The sequence below is a fragment of the Neltuma alba genome, unplaced genomic scaffold (assembly GCF_004799145.2).
Source record: "Neltuma alba isolate B1F8T4 unplaced genomic scaffold, ASM479914v2 tig00011687_pilon, whole genome shotgun sequence".
NCBI lineage: Eukaryota > Viridiplantae > Streptophyta > Magnoliopsida > Fabales > Fabaceae > Neltuma > Neltuma alba.
Window position 1 is genome coordinate 131154 of NW_021636326.1, and position 12845 is coordinate 143998.

The 12845-nt window shown below is 37.5% G+C and overlaps 2 protein-coding genes across 3 annotated transcripts; both read right to left on the minus strand.

The window, feature by feature from the left end:
- Positions 1-1016: 1016 nt before the first annotated feature.
- Positions 1017-2940, minus strand: LOC114716745 (stearoyl-[acyl-carrier-protein] 9-desaturase 6, chloroplastic). The gene is made up of 2 exons (XM_028901793.1): positions 2294-2940; positions 1017-1888 (listed from the first exon to the last, which is right to left on the minus strand). The coding sequence occupies exons 1-2, from the start codon at positions 2894-2896 to the stop codon at positions 1316-1318; spliced, it is 1176 nt and encodes a 391-aa protein (XP_028757626.1). The 5' UTR covers positions 2897-2940; the 3' UTR covers positions 1017-1315.
- A 4117-nt stretch (positions 2941-7057) lies between these two features.
- Positions 7058-10743, minus strand: LOC114716721 (serine carboxypeptidase-like 42). Of its 2 annotated transcripts, none has more exons than XM_028901768.1 (11): positions 10663-10743; positions 10132-10470; positions 9464-9571; positions 9277-9369; positions 8975-9067; positions 8626-8711; positions 8224-8502; positions 8016-8149; positions 7841-7933; positions 7599-7716; positions 7058-7502 (listed from the first exon to the last, which is right to left on the minus strand). In XM_028901768.1, the coding sequence occupies exons 2-11, from the start codon at positions 10415-10417 to the stop codon at positions 7335-7337; spliced, it is 1458 nt and encodes a 485-aa protein (XP_028757601.1). In that variant the 5' UTR covers positions 10418-10470; positions 10663-10743; the 3' UTR covers positions 7058-7334. The 2 variants fall into 2 exon arrangements, with proteins under 2 accessions (XP_028757601.1, XP_028757600.1); XM_028901767.1 differs by having other exon boundaries at positions 10608-10735.
- Positions 10744-12845: the final 2102 nt, after the last annotated feature.

Genomic DNA, 12845 nt, shown 5'->3' on the forward strand with positions numbered 1-12845 from the left:
CACGATATAAATCACACCCATGTCAGAGTGAGTACTTTCCAAATCCTAGTTGGAGTACATGAAGATACATTGAAGCTCTTCAGTTAACCCCTCCTCACTCTGTTGGAACAACCGTCTTCAAAGTCAAGATGAGGATAATTTAGTCTATGTTTTTTAGAAAAAATAAGCAAATTGGAAGAGATCGTAAAGTATACTGAAATTATTATGAATATATATTATGAAATACTAAATTTATTTTTTAGAAAGGATATTATTAGGTTAAGTTTGAATATCACCGGGTCTTAATAACATGAAGATTTTTAAGACATCCGAGTTAGCTCTGCAATGTGATTTTTGTCATAGTGAACCGGCAGGTTAAAAACCTCAATCCTGCGTAAAGAATCGAGTTACATTATTGATTAACATAATTTATTGTAAACTCTAAGCCAATTGTTACAAGTAATTACATCCTCGTGGTCGTACCAATCTCATCAAACCAAGTTGTTTTTTCGTCCGAAAAGCAGCCGAGGGTTGATAAGTTAGTTTGGGGAGGCTGGCGACCTTACTGCATGGGGGCTGGCTCTCGTGGCTTCGTAATCATCATCCACGGATGCTGGCCAGTCATATGCACCGTGGGATGAAGAACGCTTAATAAGTGCTGCCGTCTGGCCGTTGGCTTGCATTGCTTCCGTGGGATCCCCGTTAGCTGCGTTGCCGTGTTATTCAAGCGTGTGAACGTCTATTTGGCTTTCCTTTCTTCAACCACTGGGGTCAATGAGAAGTCTTTTTGAATAGTTTGTAAATAATTTTTTAATTATAATTAATAAATATAAATGAACATGTGAGAATAATTATCTTAACTTATATAACATATGTTTACAAGTGTTTTTAAATGATATCCTAAATTAAGATGCACCGTGATCTGGGGCTTTATATCATCGTCGTCATCGTCGTTATTATTGTGACCTGGGAGCCTTTAGATCTATTCAATGGCGCAGCGAATTTTGTGGTCAGAGGAGATCACAAGTCACACAGTACAACATGAATGCTAACGCTGTGATTATGGCCTACTCACATAATAGGCATACTGAGGTCTTTATTGATTGACCAGGCATTCGGCTTTTGCCACTATATGCAAAGACTAGCTAGATCCTGCTCACTACTGTCACTGACACTATACGTACACCGATGAACGAGAGCAACAGGGAAGGCACCAAAAGTGTCAACTATTTCGCATTCATCCCGTCGGAAAAAAAAAAAAAGAGGAGGAGGACATTCTCTCTATGGCACACAAATCACATTTTCCTTGGTGGCAATGACCAGCTACATCTGGCTGTCACATGGTCAAGGCCACCTCTTTGTTGAAGATCCAGCTGAATTTCACGCCATGGGGCCCCATCTTGCGCGCTCGCTCGTCGGCTCGCTCCTGCAACTTCCTAATCCTCGGTGCTAGTCCGCACACGAAATCCCGGGCTCGCCTCCCCTCGCCCGTTAGCCCTTCCAGCTTCTCCAACCTCCATCGTTCGATCAAAAACTCCAATATGTCCGCGTAGTCGTTCGCTGTGTACACCCCCATCCGCTGCGCCACTGCGGAGAAATGCTCGAACAGGCGTGGGTCCTCCCCGTCGTACATCAGATGGGCCGGCATGGTTATCTTCTTGTGCATCATGTCTGCGATCGCCAGCATTGCTCCCGTGGGGTCCACTTCCAGCAGCTTCTCGACTATTCTCGCGTACGCATTCTCGTGGCGTTTCTCGTCTGCTGCGATGGTGCCGCATATGCGCGCCAGCACCGGGTCTCCCCCCTCCTTCGCTAAGCGAGCCGTGTTGCCGTGCGATACAAATGTGGCTCGCTCTTGAAACGAAGTGTACACGAATCCCAGATATGGGTTGTTTTCTGTCCCCGGATCCTGCCATTTTTCACCATTTATTTATTATTCTCTCTCAATCAATCTATTTTAAAACAAAATCACATCAATGTCATAGTAATGCAATGCAGTAATGCCCCCACATAACGTTACAGTAGGTCCGCAAGATGAACGAATATAGAAAAACCAGCTTTTGTACTCCTCTCATCCTTAACTATAAAGTGAGTGTTACATTTAAGATTAGAAGAGTATTATATAAAATTAACACAGGCTGGTTATGCCATTTCAAGATGTTTCTCCTGACCAAAAAAAAAGGATGTTTCTTTTTTTTTTTTCCCGTCTCAGTAATAAATAAATCAGTTTAAAATTCCAGTAAAAGGCTTATGATCAATTATTAATTATTCATTGGAACACCAAAAGCAAAAGAGAAGAAACGGGGGTTCTCACCATTCCGGCTCCAATCAAGTATTGCACGGTTTTTTCGACCATGAGCATATCGACCCGGCCGGATAGATATAGATAGGTTCTTAGCAAATCCCCATGCCGATTCTCCTCCGCAGTCCAAGAACGGGTCCAAACAGCCCACGGATCCGGGCTCGCTCCGGTCTCGTCCCCGACCGCATCCAGGTTGTTTATCATGCTCTGATATGTAGGCAGTGCATCCTCCGTGATCATATCACCCACCAGCACCACGAAGTACTCGTCCGGAAGCTCGGCCGTCCGATCTCGCAGCGCCTTCACTTGATCCTTGAATTCATCGAACGGCAACGATGAGTCGGGCAAGAAGTTCTGTGGCTGCCAGCTCTGCTCCACCGGCTTTAGCAGCGGCAGAAGCCCCTCCGAAGCCCAGCGTTCCAGTGACTTGAAAACTTCCGCCTTCTCCGGCGGCATTGAATGAGCCTTTCGATTTTTTACTGGAGCGGCCACGGCGGAGATCGGCGGTGGTGACCGGAGCCGGACTGTATGAGATGGTAAACGGGGGTGGCGGTTTGTCCGCTTTAGGCTCGCCGGGGCCCATGCTTGGGTGATGAGGTAGCGGCAACTCTGCATGGTGGGTATCTGATTTGTGCGTCTGGCCTGTGGCGCGTGCTCCTTGTGGAACGTCACTCTGAGTTGAGGAGAGAATTTATATGAGATGGAGATTCAATGGGCCTTCGTTTCAGAAATAATTTCGTGATTGCCATTTCTTAAACTTAGTAGTTAGTTGGCTAAAACTTTGAAGAATGCGAATATCTCAGTAATTAATTCATCATATTTGCGGATTTGTTTGGGTTGAACAATGTTTTGAATGAAGGGTATTTTTGTAAATGTGGATGAGGGAAAAAAAATCTTACAAGTGGGAGTAGAAGAATAGGTGGATTCGGACAAAACAAGGGGTGCAGTGGTTTTGTGTAGAATTGGAGGACAGAGTTGGGATTCCTGTGGATTTTAAACTGGTTCTATGAGCGCCTTTAAATGTTTTATTGGCTGCCACATTTTCTATGTTTTTTTTTTTTTAACTCTCTCCTCCTTTGTCTTAAGTTAGTACTCCTCCGGTCCTAATTATAAGACCCAATTGATTTATTTGAAGAGATTAAGGAAGTAAGTTAAGTTGGTTATTTATAATAAATAAGTGTTGTCATTCCTAAAATATCCTTGCTAATTAAGTATATTGGCTAAAACTATCATTATTAGAAGGATTATCTTGGAAAAAAATGCATAAATATAAGAGACAAAATGGATTGGGTCTTATAATTAGGACCAAATAAAAAGTCAAATTGGATCTTATAATAAGGACCAAATAAAAAGTCAAATTGGATCTTATAATAAGGACCGGAGGAGTATATTAAATGAATCTTTCTTTGGCTTCAAACTCACAAAAACTATCATTAATCAGATTAAATGAATCTTAAATACATAAATAAATATAAAAAAACAATTGCAAGCCTCCTCAAAAATATCAATGATAGTTGAAAAATTCTCATTATTGAAACATTATAAGAGCATAATCGTTTTTATTTGCACTTAAAAAGCAAATCACCCTATAAAATTGCCCTTGTTCTCAAATGAAGAAACTGATCGATGGAAGGTGAGAAGGTCACCATAATCATTCCTATGTTAACCAATGAAAACTAAATTGTGAAGGAATAGATAATTTATGGATTTAAGCATTGTCAATAATAAAATTTAAAAATAGTAAGTTGTGAATTTTACAAATATTACTTGTGAATTTATGAAAAGTCCACCTGTATGGATGTTAAAAAACAGGAGCGAGCCGCTGAATCATTACTTTATAATCTAAACTATTTATAAGAATGCAAATGATGATGCATATCTTCACACTAGATTATTTATTCATTCATTCATAATTAGTTATCGTTAAATGCACAAGTAACAATATATATATATATATATATATATATATTCATGAGAGACTATTTATCTATTCAGACTCTCCTTAAACTACAAATGCAATCTATAAAATTACAAGTAAACTTTTTAAAATTCAAAATAAAAATGCATAAATTAACGAGACTGTTCAACAATTCACAATTGACAAAGTAATTTTTTTTTTTTTGCCAATCAACTGATAAAGTAATTTGCTTTTAACTATATATAAACATTATGTTCTCCAATGATATTTCAATAACTGTTTTTTGCCAGCAACGACATTTCAATAATTAGAGATCTTCAACTGTCATTAATACGTTGGCCCAAAAAATAAGTCAATTGTCATTTTCCATGCGTTTGAATTAACAATTAAAAAAGTAATTTATTGTTTTGACTTTTAAAAAAATTAGATTGGATAAAAATTAAATTGGGTGATGTGAATTTTGTTTGGATTGGATTTTATAAAAGTTAGCTCATGAAAATAAGTTGTTTGGATCATGACTGAATAAGTAATTTTTATTTGTAAAATTACCAAAATGTGTAAGACTTTTGTTAAATAATGAAATTTTTTTTATCAATTTACATAATATAATACTATCTTCGGTTCTAATTAATTATAAAAGCTAGTTAACTAATTTGAGAAGATTAAGAAAATAAGTTAAGTTAGTTATTTATAATAAACAAGTATTGTCTTTCCTAAAATATCCTTGCTAATCAAATATATTGGTTAAAACTAATATTATTAGAAGGACTACCTTAAAAAAATACACAAATATGAGAGACAAAATAGATTAGACTCTTATATTTAAGATCAAAATAAAAGTCAAACAAGATCTATATTAAGGACCGGAAGTAGTAATTTTAAATCATTTATGGGCTCTTGTTGATCTCATATATTTTCTTTTCTTTTTTTTTATCATTTACTCCTCTAGTCCTATTTATAGGGTAGAGAGAGAAGTTTTTTTGTCCTATTTGTAAGTCACTTCATTAAATTTTTAATGTGAATGTACTATTTTGTCCTTCATTTATTATAGTGTAGTTAGTTATCTTTTTCAAAAGGTGTATATATTAAACGTGGATAAAAGTATAAATTGTTATATTTAGAGAGTTAGTACATTTTAAGATTTTTCTTGGTATGTGTGAAATATATTGGAAGTGTCTTATAAATAAGAATAGAAGAGTATTATAAAGACATATTTGAAAACAAAGTATATTTCTAATTTATTTATCACTTTCAACTAATTTTAACTAATTTTTTGTTATCAACAAATTAATTATTTAAGGTTTATAATAAAAATCAAAGAAAGTATTAAATTTCTTTACCTTTTCTCTCTACATGTTTCAAAAGTCACAAGTCATAAGCTATAAATCATAAGTAGTTAATTTTTATTTATAGTTTATTGTAGCTTTTAATATAAAAATCAAATTACTTTATCACCATTTCAAACACCACAAATTTTCCCTCTGCTTTAAAAAAAAAAAAACTTGTCCTCCTCCAAATACTGAGCCAAACACGCTCTTAATGTGTTGCAAACCTAGGAATCATCGAAGATTCCCCTCGCCACCATTGTCTTGTAGTAGTACTCTCTTTTTATAATTTAAAACTCTGCTCTGCTCACAAAATTCTTTCATTTTCTTCCATGCTTTAATTTTGGAAGGGGCAAACACAATGATGGGCGGGGTTTTAATAGTGGGGAAAAAAATGTAAACCGTTCTTATTACTCCGTAATCTTAAATATAAAAGTTAGATAATTAATTTATAAAGACTAAAAATATATTTAAGAAGTTATTTATTAAAAAAGTGTTTTAATTGTTCTCTAAAGATATCCTTTTAATTATTTTATGAATTTAACCCACTAATCAAAACTCTCTTTAATGTATATGATTACTAGAATCAGTTTAGAAAACAATATCAATTTTAAAAACAAAATGAATTAAAATGTTGCGTTTATAGTCAAAACAAAATTCTCAACTAATTTTTATAATTAACTTTTATACTTAAAACCGAAAGAATTATAATACAAAGACTGTTACGGTACTTTTCATCCATGGTAGATATTATTACAAGTTTTATGCAAGAACCCATCCTAATTAAATAAATACTCTTCTGCTCTTTAATACTCCCTCCGTTCCTTATTATAAGAGACATTTGATACTTATGCTATGTTCCTATATATAAGAGACACTTACAAGTTGTCTCTACTTTTTTGTGTTGGTTTACTATTTTACCCATATTTATTATCTCCAACTCACACTCTCTCTCCCTCCCACTTCTCTTTCTTTTAATAATTTAATTGTTCTCTCTCATGCTCTCTTTCCTTATTAATGAGGGTAGTTTTGGGAAAAAATTTATACTTTTTACACATTAATTGTTCTTAACTAATTTTAACTGTTTTTTTGATCAACGTACTTCGGTTATTTGTCTCTTATAATAAGGAACGGAGGGAGTATAAGATTTATTTAACTAATTTGATTAGATTAAAGAAATTAAATAAGTTAGTTAATTATAAAAAATATAACATGTTTTTTTTAAAACACCATAATCATCATTGTTAATATCTTCTCTCCCTCCTCTACTTGATTATAGTTGAGGAAGTATTCATAGAAGTAATTTAGAGAGAATTGATAAATATAAAAAGTGAATTTTATATTTAGAACCAAAACAAACTCAATAATCAAGTTTTATATTAAGTATACGAAGAGGACAAAGGAAAAGTCTTTTAACCTTTTGAATGACCTAACAGGGCCAAGCATCCACCCAATCAGACTACGCTAGTATTGCAGATTCTGGAATATGACGACAACGATGTTGCTTGCAAGTTTCACTATAGACGTTAATGCTTTCGGGGAATGAAAAAATAATTAATTAAATATATGATCAAAAAAACTATTAAGTCTCACCAATTTTTAATTCAGTTGACGCAAACTGGAAAGACAACGCCATCAATTGAAATTGAAAATAATTAATAAAAGGGAATAAAAATATCTACTTTGCAGAATCTCTATCTAAATTTTGAAAATAAAGAATATAAAAGATGCAATTTTGTTAGGATTCAATGGCGAGAAGGGCACAGGAGAACATTTTGCATCGGCCCTTTGGTTTGGGAAGTAACTGCGGCTATCCATCAATGGAAGGACGGGTGGCGTTGGGCAATCGGCGGCCACGCACAAATGAACTGAAGAGATGGAGAGATCTTGAAGGCTGTGCATAGGGCACCATGTGGGCAGCCCCTCTCACCGTCGCAAAAGTCAACAAGTTTCCATACTCCGTTGCCCAACCCCCAACCTACATACCCATAACCCACCAATCCTCATTAGTTCAAGCAACAGGCAACTACTTATCTCTGCACTTTACACTACACAACTAAATACTCCAAAGTACCTGCCCTTTGTGGAACCATGCTCCATATGGCACCGTCACCTCAAACTTCAGATCATGGGCTAGCTCACGAATCAGCGTTCGAGAACCCAATAATGGCACCACAGAATCTTGGTCTCCACTGTCGCCAATTCATATTCCAATCATTACTTACACATAATGCATATCAGATAATGAGCAATGGCCTTTGCGCCTATGAAGGGGCTGCTTGTGCGTGCGTGTGTGTGTGTGTCTGTCTTATTTACCTGAAGACCCAAACTGGGATTTTATTCTCAACGATCCTCTTGAGAATCGGAAGGATATTGATGTTCCCATCGGTGTCGCTATAATTTAAAATGCTGTCAATTGAGACGCAGTGAAATTATCAGTACAGACTATTTTCAGCAAGTTACGTGGAAGTAGGCATTACACAATACTTACGCGCTACACATAGACCAGGAATATGGCAGATTGGTACGATTAGCATGCAGAGCCTTCTGAACCTCAGGAAGATTGAGGTAAAAACGTCTTTCAAGACTCATACAGACATCTATGCCCAAACTCATCTTGGTGGCCTGCATAAAAGACCAGGGCACATGAATGCGCTGGAAAGCAGCGTTGCAGAATAGAAAAACAGAACCAGAGTTACCATCTTTTTTAATCTCAGTTCTTGCTCAACAATGGATGGGTAGCAGACATCCAGAATCACATCATAGTTGTTGATATATTCCCCAACTACGCGATTTGCCTCTGATATGGCACGGTTGCATGAGTGGGACACATTGTGAGGGCTTGCAAACGCATAATCATCAAAATCGCACTCATTCGTGATGGCAAGGCCTATTTCATCAGAAATCATCCCGTGCGACCAGAAGAATTCATAGGTTGATGGAATGTCCCGATCAAGTTTCAGCAGTGGGTTTCCGATCTAGGCAAGGAAAGCCAAGGGGAGAACATATCATACGAATTTTCAGAGTTCAACTAAACGGCAAGGACCGTTTCAAAAGAAAGAAATATAAATTAGCAAAGGAAGAGGAACGTTGGATCTTACAGCAACTCCTTTAATATTGAATTTGAAGTCGCTCGAGGCTTCGTTATGGTTCAGCAGAGCATTAGCCAACTGCGGTATGTAATGTCCTGAACAACAAACAAAATTACAGAAGCAGGGGAAAACATTATTATGGGGACAGGGCCATCTAAGAGACCAATGGAACAAGAATTTGCATCACGGATGAACACGTCTCTTGAAGCATTTGAAAATGATAAAGAAGGCTACTGGATATTCTAAACTTTAAAACAGTTTGAAATATTTCGAAACACGAGATTTGCATTTGAAATTCCACACGTTTAAATAATCGAAAAGAATTGGAACTCAGCAGGCCGAGGAATTTAAGTTGAACCTGCATAGCTTTCTCCAGTAAGGAACAGCGCCCTTGTTCTGAATGTAGGGAATTTCTCGTACCATTTCAACATGAATAAGTACATATCATTGGCTGCAGGGGAATCCAAGCATGAAGTAAATTCTCAGACAAAAGAATTCAAACAAAAACAGATTCTAATAGGCCTATATTTTGGGTCCCAAAATTCTGAATAAATTATATTAAAAATCAGCGACTCAGAAGCAAATACAATAGCGTTTAGTCTGTAAAAAGAGAAGGATAGACACGACGTTAGAAGAAACGAAAATAAGCATAATGGTTACCGGCGGAAGCATCTCCGCAGTTATAATCTGAAGTCGTATTTGAGTATGACCATCCAACTCCAGCAGGGGACTCCACAAACAAGAGGTTAGATGCTGTGAAAAACAGCATGATGGGAATCAATTTGAAGCCAAACATACGGAGATCAGAGGCAAATTCATGTGAAGGTGGTTTTGTCAAGTAGCGTACCTCTATTCCAAGACATTCTATTTCTTCGGAGCCTACGGCCATCACCATGAGGATAGAAGGGGCCCAATTCAGTGAAGGCACCTCCTCCGATGGAAGAACATCCCGGACCTGAAACAAGGAAATCGCAAAATGCAGGCAAGTGAGCCAAATACGCATCCTTAAAACTTCACTCTTGCGCGGTATTGGAGACTCCGGATTTCGAAATTCTAGTAGTAGGCGAGACAAATGAACGGATGTGCATGTAATTCGCCAGAAGAAAGCAAGGAAACCCCCCATCCATCCAGCGGTTGTTTTTCATAATCTCCAGATGAAAGAATCTCTAAAGATGGATTTGATGCAGCCGTTATGAGACTTCAAAAAATAGTTCTTTTTCCATGAGCAGATGCAGTACAGAAGTGAAATAATAGACCGCAAACAAAGGTCATTTCAAAATCCTTGATCCACAGGATCTGTATAAAACGGGACAACAGTCACCGGGGAGCGAGCAAACAGGATTTTCTATCGATAATTGATAGGGACAAGAGGACAAAAAAAAAGGGCATCAACTCGATTGAGAGACAAATAAACATGGAAGAAACTATCGTACGCCTCAAAAGGACAAAAAGTTGAAAAAGGTAAACTCTAAACAAGACATTGAGGCTGAGTTGGAGAGGAAGGGGCTTACGAACCTCCATTGAGCCAGAGAGTAAGGGGCTTCTGGTCGGCGTGCTTATCTGCCTCCACAAAGTAGTAGAACAAACTCCTTCCATGGTTAACATCCACATCAACGTACCCAGCATACTGCCTAAACTCAACCTTGGGTTGGCCAGGAAGAGTCACCACCAGATCTTCTGAGGGGTAGCCTTGGACCAAGGACCACGCATTGGCCAAAACAATCAAAATCCCAACCAACCAACACCTACCCATTTCGAGAATTCCAATACCTCGGCACAACAAAACCCGCCCCTTATCCATATCCCCTCACTATGCTCGGCTTAATATACCAGTAAATCCAGCGCCGCTCCTGCCTACAGAAAAGGAAGCTTTTATTTAAAATAAATAAATAAAATTGAATTAGATTATGATATCTCATCTTTTATAAACAGATTCTGTTACGCAGGCCACGTGAATCCCGGGCTTCTTTGACAAAAAGGTATATTCCTACCTCAAGATCTGAAGTACATAGAATATGCCTCAAAATATCAATGATAGCAATATACCGAGAAGGGAGACGCCAGAAAGTTGCACGCTGGTGCTGGATTCAGACAGGTGACTGGCTTCACTGTGGCCTAGAGGAGCCGGTAACTTGGGCAAAATGACGATATTAATTAAACATATAATATGTATGGGGGGTAAGGATGCAGATGGCACAGCGAAGCAAGACCCACGTCACGTTGCGAAGGTGGTCAGACAATTATTGAAAAGTCAAAAGGCAGTTTGGTTAGTGCTTGGACACTTGAGGAATCAGTCCACAGAGCCGTTTCATGATTCCGTATTGTCAGCGACTGATACCATCCAATCAGTGTTGGTGATGGCTGAGAAGAGAAAACAAACCGGTGTTTCTAAACGGATGGGTTGGAGGGGATGGGGTTTGGTCTTGAAAGATGAGTCAAAGGAAACATTCAACCGTTGGGGACCTTTCGCTTTCGGTTTCTAACCCTGCGGAGCCCACAGGACCCAAATGGTTTGGTTTTTAAATAGAAGCCGAAAAAGAGGGGCAAAGCAGCGAAGCACTGGAGAATCTTGCGATCACGCGTGCCGCAAGTTGCCCATAATTTCATCGTGCGCTTCAAGGGGACCTGCGGCCTATAGTCATAATGAAGTGGGCAAAGGATTCGACTTTCGCTCAACGATCTCGTTGAAAACTTTCACGGACACAGTCATCATAATCTAATACTATTAGCCATTGCTGTTATTTAATTGACGGATGGAAGATTCTTCATATACTCTGTTTCTGGGTTGATGGAATGGGGAGAGCATGGGAGATTTGTGAAATTTAGACGAAGAACAAATACAGGTAAATATAGCGGGCTGCGTTTTATTTTCCGAATGCGTTCTTCATGCGTGCCAACGTAGTAGTAGTAGTAAGATTGAAAGAGGTTTCGAGTGCTGTCTCCGAGGTTTATTAAATACGAAACGCGGTCCGTGTGCGGACATCATTTGGGACGAATTCGGCAGATGGATGGACGATGGAGAAGAAGGAGCCACCAAGATTTGCTGTTATTGTGTCAGCCCATGGCTTACAAGAAGGATCCAATTATACTCATCACAAGAAATCAAAAATTAGGTTTTGTTGATTTGATTTCCTTCAACCCTTGAATATGAGACAGCAGTCAGAGGTGTCACCACCTTGATTAGTGATGACCGCTCTGGAAATTTTAAAGAAAAATCTAAGATTCTCCTCTAAAATTCCAAAAATACTTTAGTCAACAATTCTTTATTCTTTGGTATGAAAATGAAATTATTGAAGATAACACATACGCGAAGTCCGACTTAATAACTGCCTCGAGACTGGAACAGTCAAAACCTCAATCAAGCCTAGGTTAACAAAAGCACGAAACATTCATTGTTCCCTGAAAACATAGAAACCCAAGCCTGACCAGTTATTGAAGACACACACAACCTGTAATAACAAAATACCAACAGGAATAGATCTAATTGGTAAATAGTCGGTTCATAGCTCACAAGATTATAAGTTCGAATCTCGTTACTGATATGAAGATCTTGTTGATGGGTAATCTGTAAGTACCTCTGTAAACATGTCTTGACTCTAGTTAACCCTTAGAATCTAACTCATCTAAAGTTCTGTTTCTTTTTTTTTTAAACTGGAATAACAAAATGTGCACCCAAATGTGCCAGATCTTAAAGGACATCAATGATTGATTGACCACTGTTTGGGCCCCAGATCTGTGCGGAATTTGCTTCTGGCCCATGCCCTTATATGGGCCTGTTTACATCATACCGTAAGTGTTTTTTTCCTGGGGAAAAACAGTAAGTAGGATAATAATTTAGGAAAGTCAATATATATTTATTATAGATAATTAATTTAAATAATTTTTTAATATTTAAAAATCATTTATTTATTTCTTGTGTTAAGGATTGGGTGTATTATTTATTTTGGGTTAATTACTCGTTTGTCATGACATATATTTGAAACATACACTAGTTTTTATTTTGAAAAATTATATTCTCTCCCACAATCAAAAGCTGTAATAGTACGTCCTTTCGCAGCCAAAAATTGATATATAATTACATCTTTTAATTTAAATAGATCATAAAATATTGACTGTTTCATCAAAATAAAAAAGCGTCACCTTCTAAATTTATAGCAAATTAAATTTATAACTCCCACGGTTAATCTGTTATGTACATGCTTCCCCGCAAGGCGGCAACGAAAATGTCA

Bases quoted from the DNA above. Each gene is read 5' to 3' on its own strand.
- LOC114716745 (XM_028901793.1), bottom strand. From the start codon at position 2,896: ATGCAGAGTTGCCGCTACCTCATCACCCAAGCATGGGCCCCGGCGAGC. The intron at 1,889-2,293 runs GTGAGAACCCCC...GAAAAATGGCAG, and splicing joins ACTTGATTGGAGCCGGAATG to GATCCGGGGACAGAAAACAA.
- LOC114716721 (XM_028901768.1), bottom strand. From the start codon at position 10,417: ATGGATAAGGGGCGGGTTTTGTTGTGCCGAGGTATTGGAATTCTCGAA. The intron at 8,503-8,625 runs GTAAGATCCAAC...TTCCTTGCCTAG, and splicing joins TCAATATTAAAGGAGTTGCT to ATCGGAAACCCACTGCTGAA. The intron at 7,934-8,015 runs GTAAGTATTGTG...CTCAATTGACAG, and splicing joins TCCTGGTCTATGTGTAGCGC to CATTTTAAATTATAGCGACA.